Source organism: Bos mutus, chromosome 16, assembly GCF_027580195.1.
Source record: "Bos mutus isolate GX-2022 chromosome 16, NWIPB_WYAK_1.1, whole genome shotgun sequence".
In the NCBI taxonomy this organism is placed as follows: Eukaryota; Metazoa; Chordata; class Mammalia; order Artiodactyla; family Bovidae; genus Bos; species Bos mutus.
Window position 1 is genome coordinate 34,376,625 of NC_091632.1, and position 18,191 is coordinate 34,394,815.

The 18,191-nt window shown below is 41.3% G+C and overlaps 1 protein-coding gene across 1 annotated transcript in view; it reads left to right on the top strand.

Moving 5' to 3' along the window:
- The first annotated feature begins 480 nt into the window (after positions 1-480).
- The window catches only part of SPEN (spen family transcriptional repressor), a 92,460-nt gene continuing 74,749 nt past the window's right edge, over positions 481-18,191 (top strand). Inside the window, 1 exon segment of the mRNA XM_070384976.1 lies at positions 481-812. Coding sequence (XP_070241077.1) covers positions 730-812 — 83 coding nt within the window. The 5' untranslated portion in view covers positions 481-729.

The window sequence follows — 18,191 nt, forward strand, 5'->3', positions numbered from 1 at the left end:
GAGTCCTGACTTCTTCTAGGAGAGAAGGCTCGGCAGCCGCTTTGACACGCAGCCTTGTGAATACCAACCCCCTTTCTCTTTTCTTCCCCTAGGCCAGCGCCTGGGAGCCCTGTTCGAGGCGCTGGAGGCGGTACCTTCTCCTGCACTCGCTGTGCCCCAAACCTGAAACAGCGCTTGACCTGACAGAGGGCTGTGCGCCTGCGCACTGGGACGGAGCGCGTGAGCGTTCCTTCCTGGCCCCGCGTTCTTCCCTACCTCGCGCGCTTGCGCGCCGGCTGGGAGGAACTCGGCGTCTCGGCCTCAGCGGGCGGTCGGGCGGACGAGCGCGCGCCCGCGGTGAGGGAGGCGGGCCGCGCGCGCCGGTGGGAAGCGTCCGGCTGCCACAGCGCCAGCTCCATCGTAGTCGCTGCCGCCTGGGTCCCGCTCGCCCCTCCTCCCCGCTCCCCCGCCCGCCGCTGCCCGGGCGCATGCGCCTCCGGAGCGCGAGGGTCGGCTTCGGGTGTGTGGTGGCGGCAGAGCGGAGCTGCGAGGCCCGAGAGTCAGAACCTGGGGGAGAGGGATGGTCTCTGCACGGGGGGGAGCCGGAGGAGCCGCCGCCGCTGCCGACGCCACCGCCGCAGCCGCCGCCGCCGCCGCCGCCTCCTCGGCGCCCGCCTCCCGGCGCTGACGGGCTCGTACGAAGCCGGCGAGGGGGAACCCGCACCAGCGGTCGCCAGCACACCGCCCAGCATGGTCCGGGAAACCAGGCACCTCTGGGTGGGCAACTTACCGGAGAATGTGCGGGAAGAGAAGATCATCGAGCATTTCAAACGGTGAGTGACACGAGGCCCGGGGCCGCGCTCTCTCCTCGGGCACCGCTGCCCACTCCGGCCCGTTGCCGGCCCCTCCCCGTGCGCGGAACTGGTGAGGGGACCCGGGCCAGACCCACGGACCGGTGCGGAGGGCGCGCGGCTGCTGGCCGCCTCTCTGTCCGCGTCGCGGCGTTGGGCCTTGGCGGAGCGGGCCCGGCTCCCACCCTCTCCCTTCCCAATAAGGAGGCGGCTGTCGCTCGGCCTCAGCGAAGCCGGCGCCGGGAGGGTGTTCTCAGGCTGGCCAGCCGACGGTGGGGTCGCGTCCTTGCGCGCCGCTGCCCCGGTTCGGTGCGGCTGTCCCGGCCAACACGCCCGAACCGAGCTGCCCCTGAGCCCCGGGGACCCGAACCCCTACCCCGCCCCGACAACCCCCGGCCCGGCCAACTCCCGAGTCCCGCAGCAGCTCCCGCTCCTCGCCCTGCGGACGCGTGGATATGTCTGACCTAGAGAGGGTTTTGTGCGAAAGGAAAGGTTATACAAACGGAAAAGTCTTGGTAGGTGACATGGGGGCATCTCGGAACTGGAAAGACACTACTGGATTCTAGGGACCTCTCATGAAGGCTCACAGACCTAGAAACTAAATGGACGCAAATGTTTTAGATTCTCCCCACCTTGTTTTTGTGGGGTTGGGCGGAGGATGGTGTCCGAGAATAAGCTGGTGCGTCTGTTTCGGCTCTTTCGCCTTCCTGCTTTCAGCGCTCTGGGGTCCCTGGATGGGGAGCACGGTGGGGACCGAGCGCTCGCAGAGGAGGAGCCGCCTCCTGCAACAGAGCCCCCGCCGCGCCGGCGCTCCGGCCTCGGGGTCTGAACACTGGGCAGCCTTTATAAGGCTGCTCCCCTCCCACCCAGAATTCCTACATCAGTGGTTAAAAAATGCAAGCCTTTTCAGGTTAAATGTAGCTCTTCTAGAAAGCTTTTTCCCAGAGTGTATTTTTTGTTCAGGGGTTGCAGCAGCGGCAGCAGTAGGGGTAGTAAAGGGTAAATGTTCTTGATACATTTTAGTTACTTAGTAGCGTTCAGCATTTGTTTTTATTTTGTGAAATCACTGTCTGCCATCGCTGATGGAGCCTTCGGTGTGAAATAACCGAAAATGACGCTTTACTGAACAGCGATGTAAATCGAGAGGACCGTGGCAGATACGTGATAGTCCTCGGAAATGACTGTTTCTTCCGATATTCAAGACTTCGGAAGGTTTTAAGTTTGGTTTACTTTTAATTCCTCTTACTATCTAGTGAGTGAAGGAAATTATGGAGCGCCCTTATTAGTGAGTCACCATGGGAAAAATAGGTTGCGTCGCTCGCTCCTGAGCAGCTTGGATCAGGAAATGGAAGCAGCGGCAGCGGAGCTCCGCTCTTTCAAATGGAGGATCATTGATTCTGTTGGTGGTTGCTGTTACTGGGGTATTAAATCTTCACCGCTGGAACGCGCGTCTGCGCGTGTCCGCGTGTGAAAAGGAGCCTGGAATAGTGAGGCCATTCATAACCCACTAAAGCTGTCCTCGGCGAGACTGGAGGAGGCGCGCTTCCAGGGACTCCCGGTGTTTACTACGTTGTGCTGAGAAACCAGGCAGCGGGAAGGCAGGAGCAAAAACTCGCCTGTGTGCCCTGTGACAAAGGGGAGATCTCGGGCTCTTGGGGAAGCAGATGGGAACTCGCTCCCTGGCGCTGCTCCACCCCTTACCCCATACGGAGGCCCCGTATCTTCAATGTTTTGGTGGAAAAATCATTTAGGCGCAAGATTATTGGAGTGGAAAAGCCACTTAGATGCACTTGCTTTTATCTTCTTGCGGACCTTCTCTGTAGGTCTCCGCCTGGGAAATTCGTAGGCACCGACGTGCAAACACGTGCATTGCAGCATTTGCTTTGCCCCTCAGTATTACGTGGCCAGAAGTGTCATTTCGGCATTATGCAGATTCTAGAAAGAGTGTCTGCCTGTCGCGGGCAGTTTGACTCCCCTGGCGAGATGAGAGGTTCGAGAGGAAAAAGGAAGTCATCCGAGGGAGTCTTGGAAGGTTTTTAAGTAGATGGTGCTGCCGTCCGGCCTGTGTGAATGACTTTCTAAAATGGCGGCCAGGACCCACTTTATGTGGGAATCAGCAGAGCTGATCTCAGAATGCACAGAGGGAGGAGCGGGCGGAGGATGCGAGCTGCCTTGGAAGGCGGCGGTCTGCAGAAACGTTTCAGTGTTAAAGACGGTTTAGCTGGCACATTGCTCAGGACTGCATTTAAAGCAGTGTGTTACCTATTGCAGAGCAAAAGCAGATGCTATTGGTAAAAGCAGATTATCTTAAAACTAAGTAGACCGAGTGTCCCTGACACTCCTTTATATTTTTAAAACGACTTTTGAGAATTTTAAACATGTTTGCTCTTATGTTTGGATAGATAGTGCATTCTTAGTGGGTTTAGAGAGTGTAAAAAGGTTTACAGAAAAATCTTCCCTTTACCCCAACCCTGGGAATTCCAGTTCCCACCCCCCACCCCCTACTCCCCTAACAGGTAATCTCTATGTCTGGCTTCTTGTTTATCCTTAAACGTGTACAAGAAATATTCTTGCTGATCCAGCTGTGGCGCTAAATGGACTTTGTTTGGAGAAATTCAAGGTCTTTTATCCTTATTGTAGAGAACGTTTTGTAAAATGTGAGATTGCTATAGGGAGGGAAGCTAAATGTGAATAAGTGAAAGGGATAAAACAGTGGTTGGACCAGAATAGTAGCTTTGCAAGAAAATTGAAGAATATTGACTTCTGATGTCTTCTAGAAATCATAATGAGAAAAACCATGCCTATACCTATACTAAGACTGAGGTTAAAGTACCTACTTTCACTGTTTTCCCTAGCTGATTTCAACATTAACTAATAACTGTTTTACGGGATTAAGTAGTGTACACTGGGAATACATTATATAAAACGTTTCAAAATGAATGTTCTTGTAACGGTGATTAGGCTTTGTAGTAAGTGTTTGAATTTTAAAGAATGATTCAAAGAGACAGCTTTGGGAGCAGGGTAGTTGAGAAGCATTTTGGGATGGGGGTCGATCAGAGCCAATTCTTTTATTTATATTTTGATCAGTGTTTGGTAGAAAATAGATTGAAGGAAGCTTGCTGATTTGGCTTTTTTCTCTGTGCCAAAGAAACACCAAACCTTTAGAATGTAATCAGAACATTTTCAAAATTTGGCTTTACTTTCTTGCAATAAGAATAATATAATGTGCTCATTATTTTAACAGCATTCAATATACTGATTGAAAAGAATTAAGTATTTCTGAATCAAATTTTATTTAACAAAGATCCATTGCAGAGACTGTATTTGCACAATAGAGAAAGTCCTTTTCTTTGTATGGTGTGTTAGCTGGATTGAAGGGGGATGGGAGGAGTTATACAACAATTGGTTGCTGTCTTAGTTGTTAGAGGGAGAGGTGTGTGTGCTGAGGCAGCTCCCTGAATTAGAATGAGCCAATGAATAAAACCCTTTAGAAGGAAAAAAACTCTCTATTTTATTTTCAGATTTGAAGTAAATCTCATATACAGGTTCTTCCCGTCCATTCTCAGTTCTAAAGAATAGGTTGAAGATCTTACAGAGGGTGAGCAAGGTAGTAGTTCATGTAAAAATTTTTGTCAAAGAATGAAACTCAGTTTTAGCTGGTATGTATGTTACATTACATGAATTTGGATAGCTTTACTTCTGGGACACAATAATAAAGTATTGTGGTAGAGTTTCCTTATCCTCACATACTCTATGACTAGAGATATTTTTAGACTTAAACAAATTTGACTCATCCTAGCCTGCATCACTGCTTTATGGTTTATTCTTTTAGGCTGAGCCGGTTTCTATGAAGAAACACCTCTGTTTCTGAATATTATAATTTTGAATACCTATTTTTGTGATAGGCTTTTGCACATTAAAACAATGAAGTAAAATACTTTTATACTTATCTTGAAAAATAGCATTAAAAATTAACACAGAATGCTTGAAATTTTGTATTTTATTTCTTGAGTTAGAAATGCCGCTGGCAGATTGGAGGAGAACAGAGGGCTCAGTGCCAAGAAGAAAGAAGGTGTTTGACTTGTGTAGAGGGCACCTTTTTCCAACTACCTTTCTTGTAGACTGATTACTCAGGTGTTGTATTGTTTGGTATGCTTATGAAGAGATTTCAGGCTTGAATTCGGAGACATTTTTAATCTTGTGAGCACTAATGCTTCAGAAAGATGTACAGATGTTACAGGGATAGTGGTAATTTGAAATTTTTTCCAAATAGTCTTCCAAGTCTCATTTTCCCCTTAGTTTCAAATTTTGCTCAAATTTCTTAAAAAACTGAATTTTTTTTGTGAAAACTAGCATATTCCGATTGGGAACTATATGTTTGTTTTTTTTGCTTTTTCTTTTAAGAGTCCCTAGTGTTTGAGCTGTATTAAACTAGTCCACAGTATTTAGAGTAAACATTGCAGTCTGAAAATACCTTGAGTGTATATAATCGTTAAAATTGTGCTCCCCAGTGTAATTATTGGATGCTTTGAAATAAATTGTTGTTCATCAACTTTAAATAGACATATATTAGTCTGTTGAACAAGGAGACTAACTAAAGTAACACTTTTCTATATTAAAAACACTTTAATTTTTTCTTTATTATATGCCTTCTATCTGCTTATATTTTGAGTGAAAATAGCATGCTCTGTTGTGGAAATCAATTAGGATGTTTAATCAGCTTATTATAAATTATATAATTTTGTGTGCTGCTAGCTTTTTTTTAGTATGTGGAAGTATGCTTTGCAGTGAGGTGTTCTTGGTGTAATGTTAAAGTATTGAGACAGTCACATTTTTTTCCCCTTACATGTGTCTCTCTCTGCCAAGTTAAAAATTTTAAACATCTTAAAAAAACCCACAGTGGTATGTCTCTATAAAATCCTAACTTAAATTTAGTGAATTCTTGGATTAATTACTTAGGATTTCATTTTGATTATAGGATGAATTGAAATCTAGCATGTTTAAAGATTTTTATTATATGAGAACTGCTCCGTTTCTTACAGTTAAGGAATATTTGTGGAACATTCAAATGGAAAACATTTATTATTACTTTTGTTTTATATTTGGTTCTAGATTTTTGGTCCAGCATTAAACTTCGGGATTATGTGTATGTCTTTGTATCTTTGTATTAGATGCTGAGTTTCGGTTACATTGACAAATGAAATGAAGATTTTTCTGGTTATATCTTGTATTGATTTTGTTACAGTCTTAATCATGTTTATGCACAGTATATGTACTCTTACATATGATCCATTTATAATTTCTTTGGGCTTCCCTAGTGGTTCAGATGATGAAGAATCTGCCTGCAGTGCAGGAGATCTGGGTTCAATCAAAGGATTGGGAAGATCCCCTGGAGAAGGGAATGGCTACCCTATCCAGTATTTGTGCCTGGAGAATTCCATGGACAGAGGAGCCTGGTGGGCTGTAGTCCATGGGGTTGCAAAGAGTTGGACAGTACTAAGCGACTAACATAGTTTCTTTGATTCTTAAAATAGGCTCAGTGATTTTTCTTTTTTTAACTTTCACCCAATCATTTTATTCCTTTTATTTAAAAACTAAAATATTTGTACTCTGCTTAAAAACGTTTTGTATTTTACATTTGACATATAGTGATTTGCATCTTTTGTAAGTCAGTAAATTGGTAGGTATGAATTTTTTTTCAGGCATTACTTTTTTTAAAAGAATAATAGAGCCCACTAAAGAAGTTTGTCAGCTTTTTTTTTTTTTTAAAGATTTATTTAATTATTTATTGGCTATGGTGGGTCTTCGTTGCTTCAAGCAGGCTTTCTCTAATTGTGTCTAGTTGTGGCAAGTGGGGGCTACTCGTTGCAGTGGCTGCTCTTGTTGAGGAGCACAGGCTCTAAATGTGTGGGCCTCAGTAGTTGCAGTGCATGGGCTTAGTAGCTGTGGCACACAGGCTTAGTTGCTTCATGGCATGTAAGATCTTCCCAGACTAGGGATCAAACCAGTGTCCCTTGTGTTGCAAGGCAGATTCTTAACCACTGGACCACCAGGGAAGCCCTTCAACTATTACTTTTTAAAATTCATGCTTCATGCTGTCTGCATTAAAGGCTCTTTTTTACTCAAGATTTAAAATTTTTTATTAATTTTTTTTTCCCCCAGGGAGCTGCATGTTGTGGCATGTGGGATCTTAGTTCCCCAACCATGGAACCAGCCCATGCCCTCTGCAGTGGAAGTGTGGACCCCTAGCCACTGGACTGCCAGGGAATTCCCCACTCAAAATTATTTAAGTCATCTGAGATTAAAAGAAAAAATATATTAAAAGTTTAGCACTTTACTATATCAAAAGGATATTAGATTGTTCAATGAAAACTATTGCCATTTAGACCAGAATTTAGGAGGAGGTACTTAAATTTGTCTTGGAAAATGCTGTATCTTTATTTTCACTAACTTCTTATCAGAATTTAGCATTTCTGTCAACTCTTAACTGTATCGTAGTGTAGTACCAGCATGGTAGTATGAGCAGTACCTGTGATGATCGCCAACACCAATCAGATGTATTTTCATATTTCACATTACGGTTGTTGCAGACATCTCATTTATGCTCATCACAACTTGAAATGACAATAACTTTTAGACCTGCTAAATACTTCTATTTAATGCATTAATAAAGATGTATACACACACACACACACATATACACACACACACACATATATATGTTTGTGTATATATGGGGGCTTCCCTGGTGGCTCAGATAGTAAAGAGTCTTCCTGCAGTGTGGGAGACCTGGGTTCAATCCCTGGGTCAAGATCTGTGTCTATGTATGTGCAGAGTACTGCAGACAGCATGAAGCATGAATCTCTCTCTCTACACACACACACACACACACATGATACTGTATGGTCAATCTGTGTTGTGGATATACTTTTAAAATTCTACCTTGGAGAATTTGAACATACACAAAAAGTAGAAAAATAGTAAATTAATCCTGTGTACCATTTAAAAAGCTCCAGTGACCATCAACCATGACTTATTCTGCTTTATGAGGAAAAAGAAAACACAGTAAGGGATGGGGAGTAATGGGGGTGGCGTGATGAGGAAGGCCTCTTTGAAAAGATAACATTTGATTCACAGGAATGAAGACCAGTCCAAATAACTAGATCCACTGCCTAACCGTTATTTTTTTCATTTAAAATTTATTTTGAAATAGTTAAGGAAAAGTACAAAGAATTCCCACATTCCCTTCGCACAGATTCCTCAGTTGTTAGCATTTTGCCAAATTTCTTCCATTACCTTCTCTTGTTGTCTCCTGGCATATCATCCTTTCACCCTTTATTCTCCAGTGTGTACCTCCCGAAAACAAAGACATTTCTGCATTTCACCGTACAGTATTCTCAGCCAGGAAATCAACACTGGTATAACAGTATTAGCCAATCCATAGACCTCATTCAAATGATGCCAGTCATCCCAGCAATGTCCCTCTTTCCTTTTTGATCCAGGATTCTAGCCAGTACCATGTATTGCCTTTGGTTGTTGGGTGTCATCCTTCTGTAACAGTTTCTTACTCTTAATTCTCATGTGCCTCATAGCCTTAAAGAACATAGTTCTTTCAGTCTGTAGGCTGACCTTCCACCCAGGTCTGTCCAATATTACCTTATGACCAGATCACGTCATGCTTTGTTGGCAGATATATCACAGAAATAATTCTGTGCTTTATCAAAATATGGAAACAGTATGGCTCCATCCCACACTGGTGATGTTAACTTTGATCACCTAGTAAAATTAGTGTCTTCACTATTTCCCCCCTTTTATTTGATTAACATTTTATGGGAAGATATCCAATATTGTACTCATAGTCTTTTTTCCATCATCAGCCCTAAACCCGGTAGCCTTAACATCCTTTGATAACTTTTTTTAATGTTTTCATTTTTGTTTGGCTGCATTGGGCCTTGGTTGTGGCATGTGGAATCTAGTTCCCTGATCAGGGATTGAACCCAGGCTCCCTGCACTGGGAACTAGGAGTCTTATCTACTGGACCACCAGGGCAGTCCCCTCATTGTTAACTCTTGACTATTATATACTGCTGTGATTGTTGCAAATGATAATCTAGTACTGTGATTACTTCCTCAGTAATTCTGCTGTAGGTAAGAATTTTCCATATATATATTTGAAATATATGTATATATTTTTATGTACATATATAAATATATATTTATACATATGTACAAAGTATAAATATGTACATTGAGAATATATATACATTTTGAATAAAGGTGAAAGAGAGTGAAAAAGCTGACTTAATACTCAGCATTCAAAAAATGAAGATCATAGCACCCAGTCCCATCACTTCATGGCAGATAAATGGGGAAACAATGGAAACAGTGCAGACTTTATTTTCTTGGGCTCCAAAATCACTGCAGATGGTGACTGCAGCTTGCTCCTTGGAAGAAAAGCTATGACCAACCTAGACAGCATATTAAAAAGCAGAGATATTACTTTGCCAACAAAGGTCCATATAGTCAAAGATACAGTTTTTCTGGTAGTCATGTATGGATGTGAGAGTTGGACCATAAAGAAAGCTGAGCGCTGAAGAATTGATGCTTTTGAACTGTGGTGTTGGAGAAGACCCTTGAGAGTCTCTTGGACTGCAAGGAGATCCAACCAGTCAATTGTAGAGGATATCAATCCTGAATATTCATTAGAAGGACTGAGGCTGAAGCTGAAACTCCAGTACTTTGGCCACCTGATGTGAAAAGCCGATTCATTAGAAAAGACCCTGATGCTGGGAAAGATTGAAGGCAGGAGGAGAAGAGGATGACAGAGGACAAGATGGTTGGATGGCATCACCGACTCAATGGACATGAGTTTGAGCAAAGCTCCTGGAGATGGTGAAGAACAGGGAAGCCTGGTGCTGCAGTCCATGGGATTGTAAAGAGTCGGACACGACCAAGCAACCAAACAACAACAATATATATTTGGAAATATGCGTGTACATACAGGCACACATATATATGATTTCCATTTTTTTCTGTAGGTTTTAATTCAGGGCTTGCTTATTTTGATACCTAAATCATCCTAGATTTGACCAGTGGGAACCCCTTCAAATTGGCTACTTTGCCCTTTTGCTATCTCCCCACTATTCTCTTAAACATTTATTTCTGGCAACAACAAAGGCTCATCTTGTATTTTCCCTCCCCTAGTCCTGGAATCAACCATTTGTCCAAGAAACTCTTGGTTCTTTTCATGAGGGATGGTATTTAGAAACCAAGATCTGGGTGCAAGTTTTCTCACTGGTACAGAGATAAGAGGATGTGTATTGTGTGTGTATATGTATACAACCTGTTCATTGACTGCATTAAAGCTTATGACTGTAGATCACAAGCTGGAAAATTTTTTAAGAGATGGAAATACCAGATGATCTTATTTGTCTCCTGAGAAACCTGTTTGTGGGTCAAGAAGCAGCAATTAGAACCTTACACAGAACAACTAACCAGTTCAAAATTGGGAAAGGGGTATGAGAAGGCTGTATATCATCACCCTGCTTATTTAACTTCTTTGCAGAGTACATCATGCAGAATGGCAGGCTGGATGAATCACAAGCTGGAATCAAGATTGCAGGGAGAAGAGTCAGCAACCTCAGATATGCAGATGATACCACTCTAATGGCAGAAAGTGAAGCGGAACTAAAGAGCCTCTTGATGAAGGTGGAAGAGGAGAATGAAAAGGCTGGCTTAAAATTCAGCATTCAAAAAACTAACATCATGGCATCTCATCCCATCATTTCATGGCAAATAGATGGGGAAAAAGTGGAAGCAGTCACAGATGTTATTTTCTTGGGCTCCAAAATCACTGTGGACAGTGACTACAGCCTTGCTTCTTGGAAAGGTATGACAAACCTAGACCAGTCAATCCTAAAGGAAGTCAACTCTGAATATTCATTTGAAGGACTGATGCTGATGCTGAAGCTCCAATACTTCGGCCAACTGAAATGAAGAACTGACTTACTGAAAAAGACTCTGATGCTGGGAAAGATTGAAGGCAAAAGAAGAGGGTGGCAGAGGATGAGATGTTATCACTGACTCAATGGATGTGAATCTGAGCAAACTCCAGGAGATAGTGAAGGACAGGGAAGCCTGATGTGCTGCAGTCCATTGGGTCACAAAGAGTTGGACACGACTTGGCAACTGAGCACCACCACCACCAAATGTATACATATATATACATTACATGTACCACTATATCATATATTTAAAAGCTGTGTTCACACATGTTTCCATACATGAAGATTCTTTCTGAACTCCCCATTTCCATGTTTTTAAACTGCTTCTCAGACAGTGAGAAACCTGACTGTTGTTATTCTCAATGTATTTGCTTCTTTACCTAGAGTCATGTTCTCAGTGTAGCTAATAGCCCAGCCACTCTGCCTCATCTACCTTTGGGCTCCTCGCCCCTGCTGCCGCTACATCAAATCCTCTCTCTCTTGCCTATTCTCTTTGAAAACCAACACTGGGGGGGAGGTGAAAGGCAAGGCAAGGAAGGTGGAAGTGGAAATTACTTGAATGTTTTTGTCTTCAATTTTTACCTTATAGGAGACAACTTGTGGATGGATGAATCACCTGCCTCTAATGCCATTTATAGGCAGATTTAGAGCAACCTCACTTTTTAAACTGTTGGTTTTGATTCTACTTCCCCACTGACTTTATGACATGAGGTTAATCACAGGATCAATATGAGCTGTATTATATGCTTAGTCATTCAGAAGAGGGAATGGTAAGAAACTTGTTTTTTAGGAATAACATTAGGTCCCATCATTGCTCCATGTATTTGGGTGTTAGTCATTCACTTTATGTGATATCTCAGCAAATTTTGCTCTTGTTCTACTTCCCCCCAAACCTTACTGACCTCAACCTTATTTCTTTTTTTGTTTTAACTTAAATTTTTAAAAAGTAATTTTAAATTAGTAAATTTTAATTTAATTCTTAATTGAAGTATAACCGACATAACCTTATATTGATTTCAGGTATACAACATAATAAAATTTTATTTGTATATATTGCAAAATGATTACCATTAGTTAACATTCCTCATCATACATAGTTATAAAAACCATTTTTTTTCTCGTGATGAGGGCTTTTAAGATTTACTCTCATAGGAACTTTCACAGTATTAACTACAGTCACTGTGCTATACGTTATGTCCCTGTGACATTCACTTTATTACTGGAAGTTTGTATCTTTTGAGTCCTTTCATTCCACCCATCTCCACACTCACCAGGCGCTGATCTTTTTTCTGTATCAATAAACTTTTTTTGTTTTAAAGAATTCCCATGTAAATGAGATCAAATGGTATTTGTCTTTGTCTGACTTATTTCACTTAGTATTATGCCCTCAAGTTTTATTCATTTTGTTCCAAATGTCAAGATTTCCTTTTCTGTGGCCGAATAGTATTCCATTCTGCGTGTGTGTACATATATACACAGCCCATATGTCACATCTTCTTTATCCATCCATTGATCTGTGGATACAGATTGTTTCTGTATCTTGGCTTTTGGTAATAAATGAATATTGCAGTGAACGTGAGGATGCATATATCTTTTCAAATTAGTGTTTTTGTTTTCCTTGGATATATACCCAGAAGTGGAATTGCTGTCATATGGTAATTCCATTGTTAATTTTTTGGTGAACCTCCATACTGCTTTCTATAGTGGCGGCACTCAACTTTCTTTTTCCCCCTCCCTGTATATTACTCTTCGTCCCTGTCCAAAGAATTGCTTAATAAGTTAAGAACTGTATTCCTTTGCACAAGCCCTACAATGTGTATAGTTGGTATTATTTTGAAGTAGCTCCCAGACATCTTACTTAATCCATAAATATTTCAGTGTTTATCTCTAGAAGATATGCACCAATACTGTGGTATATCTGTATTTCAAATACTCAGTCTGACTGGGGCATTTGAATAGGGATATACCATTGGCTCAATTACAAACTTGAGCCAGTACTCAAGTTTGCAATTGCTTTAAGAATTTTTTTTTTTTAACTCAAGCTCTAAATAAAATACTTAAGATTTATTTTAAAAATTTTGTTGAGGTAAAATTTGCATACAATAAAATGTACCTGCTTCAAGTGTTGAGTTTGTTGAATTTTGAGTAATGTAGGCATCCTTGTAATCACCACCACTACCACAGTCAAGATACTACATTTATTTACTTATTGATGGACATTAAACTATTTAAATTTTTTTTAATCTTTAAGTTTTAATCTCTCTTTACAGCTTAATTTGTTGGAAATCAGGTTGACTGTAGAGTTTCTCATAGCATGTGTTTTGCTGATTACATTTTTGTCCTGTGGTATACATTAACATCACCTTTTGTCCTGTGTATTTCCTATATGTTCAAAAGGGCCTATTTTTGAATATTTGATAACTGTGTTTCAATATAATTGGTTTCCTTGTAATTCATGCATTTTATTTTCCTTATGACCCCCTAGACTGTAGCCTGCCAGGCTGTTCTGTCCGTGGAATTTTCCAGGGAAGAATACTGGAGTGGGTTGCCATTTCCTTTTCCAGGAGATCTTCCCAACCCAGGAATCGAACCCAAGTCTCTTGCATTGTCAGGGGGATTCTTTACCACTGAGCCTTTAATTTAATAATATTCTGAGAAAGGGTTTATAGGTTTCACAAGATTGTCAAAGCAGTCCAGGGAAAAAAGTTTAAGAAACATTGGTTTAGGCAAACCATTAGGTTAAGAGTAGAATGCTAGCAGTATATTTAAGTATTGATTTTAGCCTTGACCTAAAAAGGTTCAGGTTAAAAAGTTAATCACTGAAAAACTTTGACTTGAAAATGAGATGAAGTAGTGTCCTTTGAAATAGCTTGATTCTTTCCCTCTTTTTCCTCATTGTAAACAGATTCAGTTCAGTTCAGTTGCTCAGTCGTGTCCGACTCCTTGCAACTCCATGAATCGCAGCACGCCAGGCCTCCCTGTCCATCACCAACTCCCGGAGTTCACTCAGACTCACGTCCATCGAGATGGTGATGCCATCCAGCCATCTCATCCTCTGTCGTCCCCTTCTCCTCCTGCCCCCAATCCCTCCCAGCATCAGAGTCTTTTCCAATGAGTCAACTCTTCACATGAGGTGGCCAAAGTACCGGAGTTTCAGCTTTAGCATCATTCCTTCCAAAAAAATCCCAGGGCTGATCTCCTTCAGAATGGACTGGTTGGATCTCCTTGCAGTCCAAGGGACTCTCAAGAGTCTTCTCCAACACCACAGTTCAAAAGCATCAATTCTTCGGCACTCAGCTTTCTTCACAGTCCAACTCTCACATCCATACATGACCACGGGAAAAACCATAGCCTTGACTAGATGTACCTTTGTTGGCAAAGTAATGTCTCTGCTTTTGAATATGCTATCTAGGTTGGTCATAACTTTTCTTCCAAGGAGTGTCTTTTAATTTCATGGCTGCAGTCACCATCTGCAGTGATTTTGGAGCCCAAGAACTGCTCTTTTTCTTGGGGAATTTTTTTCTGTTTTTTTTCATCCTCCTCCCTCCCCCATTTATCCTAAAAATCATGGAATCTTTAGGTTTTTAGGATTATTCCTTTTAGTCAGCTTTAATTCTTTTAATGATGTGAATTTCAAGCACGTCCAATGTTAGAATTAAATGCCATATTAGATATTGATTTCTGTTATATAGATGGGTCTAGCCTTAAAGAAAACAAGATTTGTTAAAAATCTCAATTTATGGAGTGTCTTTAATTCAGTTAGTATGTGATATTGTATATAAAACAAGACAGGGAATTCCCTGGCATTCCAATGGTTAGAACTCCATGCTTTCACTGCCTAGGGCCTGGGTTCAGACCCTCATTGGGGAACTAAGATCCTGTAAGCCATGTGGTGCAGCAAAAAAGGACAAAATAGGAAACTAACTCTTCAGTAACACATTTATTATCTAAAGTTGGTACATTTATTTTCTCCAATAAATTAAATGGGTTGGATTTTAAGATTTCTGAGGTCTTTTTAGTTTAGAAAATCTTGTTCTAGGGCAAACTATGAACATGTTAGAACTGGTAAAGGGTCTTTATTGGCATGGATAAATATTTAATGACAAAGCAAGGTATAAAATGGGACATGTAACATGATCTCTATCAGTCACTTCAGTTCTGTCACTCAGTCGTGTCCGACTCTTTGTGACCCCATGGACTGCAGCATGCCAGGCCTCCCTGTCCATTGCCAACTCCTGGAGTTTACTCAAACTCTTGTCTGTTGAATCAGTGATGCCATCCAGCCATCTCATCCTCTGTCATCCCCTTCTCCTCCTGCCTTCACTCTTTCCCAGCAGGGTCTTTTCCAGTGAGTCAGTTCTTCATTCACATCAGGTGGCCAAAGTATTGGAGTTTCAGCATCAGCCCTTCCGATCAATATTCAGGACTGATTTCCTTTAGGATGGACTGGTTGGATCTCCTTGCAGTCCAAGGGACTCTCAAGAGTCTTCTCCAACACCACAGTTCAAAAGCATCTATTCTTCGGTGCTCAGCTTTCTTTATAGTCCAACTCTCACATTCATACATGACTACTGCAAAAACCATAGCTTTGACTAGACGGACCTTAGTTGGCAAAGTAATGTCTCTGCTTTTTAATATGCTGTCTAGGTTGGTCATAACTTTCCTTCCGAGGAGCAAGTGTCTTTTAATTTCATGGCTGCAGTCACTATCTGCAGTGATTTTGGAGTCCCAAAAAATAAAGTCTGTCACTGTTTCCACTGTTTCTCCATCTATTTGCTATGAAGTGATGGGACCAGATGCCATGATCTTAGTTTTCTGAATGTTGAGCTTTAAGCCAACTTTTCCACTCTCCTCTTTTCACTTTCAAGAGGCTCTTTGGTTCTTCTTCACTTTCTGCCGTAAGGGTGGTATCATCTGCATATCTGAGGTTATTTGTATTTCTCCTAGCAATCTTGATTCCAGCTTGTGCTTCATCCAGCCCAGCGTTTCTCGTGATGTACTCTGCATATAAGTTAAATAAGCAGGGTGACAGTATACAGCCTTGATGTACTCATTGCCCTATTTAGAACCAGTCTGTTGTTCCATGTCCAGTTCTGACTGTTGCTTCCTGACCTGCATACAGATTTCTCAAGAGGCAGGTCAGGTGGTCTGATATTCCCATCTCTTTCAGAATTTTCCAGAGTTTGTTGTGGTTCACACAGTCAAAGACTTCGGCGTAGTCAGTAGAGCAGAAAAAGATGTTTTTCTGGAACTCTCTTGCGTTTTCGATGATCAGCGGATGTTGGCAATTTGATCTCTGGTTCCTCTGTCTTTCCTGAATCCAGCTTGAACATCTGGAAGTTCATGGTTCACATACTGTTTAAGCATGGCTTGGAGAACTTTGAGCATTACTTTACTAGCGTGTGAGATGAGTGCAATTGTGCAGTAGTTTGAGCATTCTTTGGCCTTGCCTTTCTTTGGGATTGGAATGAAAACTGACCTTTTCCAGTCCTGTGGCCACTGCTGAATTTTCCAAATTTGCTGCCATATTTTCAAATTTGCTGGCAAATTTACTGGCATGATCTCTATGGGGCCGATGAAAATCTGTACATGTAACTCTCTCGTGTATATGCTCACTGTGTCAACTTTTGATACGAATGGTGTTTTGATTGATAACTGAAATCTTAAAGTGAGAGATGAATGAGTATAATATTAAAAGCTCTTGCAAGCCAAAGAAAAAGAAAATTTGGTTCTGCCTGTCATTCTTCATAATGAATAAGAGTCACTGGAATGCTGTGAAGATTTTAAAAAAGTATATATTAATGATTAGTTGGGTAATAAAAGAGCTTACTATATCTAAATACTGTGTATCCATCATGCAAAAGATAGGCATATCAGTTCTTTTCAAGTGAATCATTCTGCTAAATAGCTATGCTTATCAATCAAAAATAGCCTTTCTTAGGTCCAAATTTAAGTGGTCTTTGTAAAGTTTCAAACAGTTTTAAATTATATTGCAGTTAATTTTAAAAAATGGTGTATGTGCCTTGTTATGCTAATCTAAGGTATATAAGAATATACTCTTAATTTTTCTTGTCACTTATAGCGCCCCATTTTATTTTACTTTTTAATGAACCAGCCCTTTCCATGGTGGTTTTTGACACAGATTATTCCATTTCAGCATAAGTTTGCTTTGCCAGAGTAAAAGTAGGTGTATAAAAGGAACTTGCATCACAGCTTGGGGTCTCACAGGGTTGTGACATTAGATTTCCTTTGTGTTGATCTTATTGGAAATTTGACGGTAAAACATTTTTGCTTATAAGAAAAAGCTTTTTAGTTCTAAAGATGATAATTAGACTAAAGTGTTGACTGAAGAAGTTTGCTTATTAATACTTTTGGGAATGATTGGATAGAGACTGGTGACTTAATAATTTAATGGATTTAATTTTGTGCAAGGTTTTTTTTTTAATTGGGAAGCATGATTATTTAAAAGTTTATAAACCATTGGAATTAAGTAGAAAAACCCAAATGCCTTTTAAGATTAGAGTGGTACATTTCTTTAATCTGGAAATACAGGTAGTCTTTAAAGATTTTACAAAACTACAATGGTGGATAAAAAGACTATGAAATTTGTGTATATTATAAAAAGATCACATTTCTGTCTTGATTTTATTCTATCTAAGCAACTAAATATTATGAAATTAGGATAGAAATGTAATCAAGTGAAATATTAGAAGGAATTTATAAATTTCTTAGTCTTTTTTAAACTGTTATTTTGTTACTACTACGAAGTAAGCCATAGATTAGAAGTTAGTTTCCTTTTCAGTGACTGTACTGTAATAGTCCTATTAAACCAGGTAGGGGAAGGCAATGGCACCCCACTCCAGTACTCTTGCCTGGAAAATCCCATGGACGGAGGAGCTGGGTGGTCTACAGTCCATGGGGTCGCTGAGGGTTGGACACGACTGAGAGACTTCACTTTCACTTTTCACTTTCACGCATTGGAGAAGGAAATGGCAACCCACTCCAGTGTTCTTGCCTGGAGAATCCCAGGGACAGGGGAGCCTGGTAGGCTGCCCTCTATGGGGTCGCGCAGAGTCAGACACGACTGAAGCGACTTAGCAGCAGCAGCAGCAGCAAACCAGGTAGGAAGCACATTTTCTGAGATTCTGTTTTTATTTTCTTTAGATGTATACCCAGAAGTATTTTCAAAGAGACCTTTGCATTTATACCCCTTCCTTCCTTTCTTTCTCTCTACCCTCCTTCCCTGAGGTCTTCATTGCTGCATGTGGGCTTTCTCTAGTTGCCTTGAGCTGGGGGTGCGGTCGGGGTGGGGGGGGAAACTCTTTGTTTTCTTTGGTGTGCGGTCTTCTCCCTGCAGT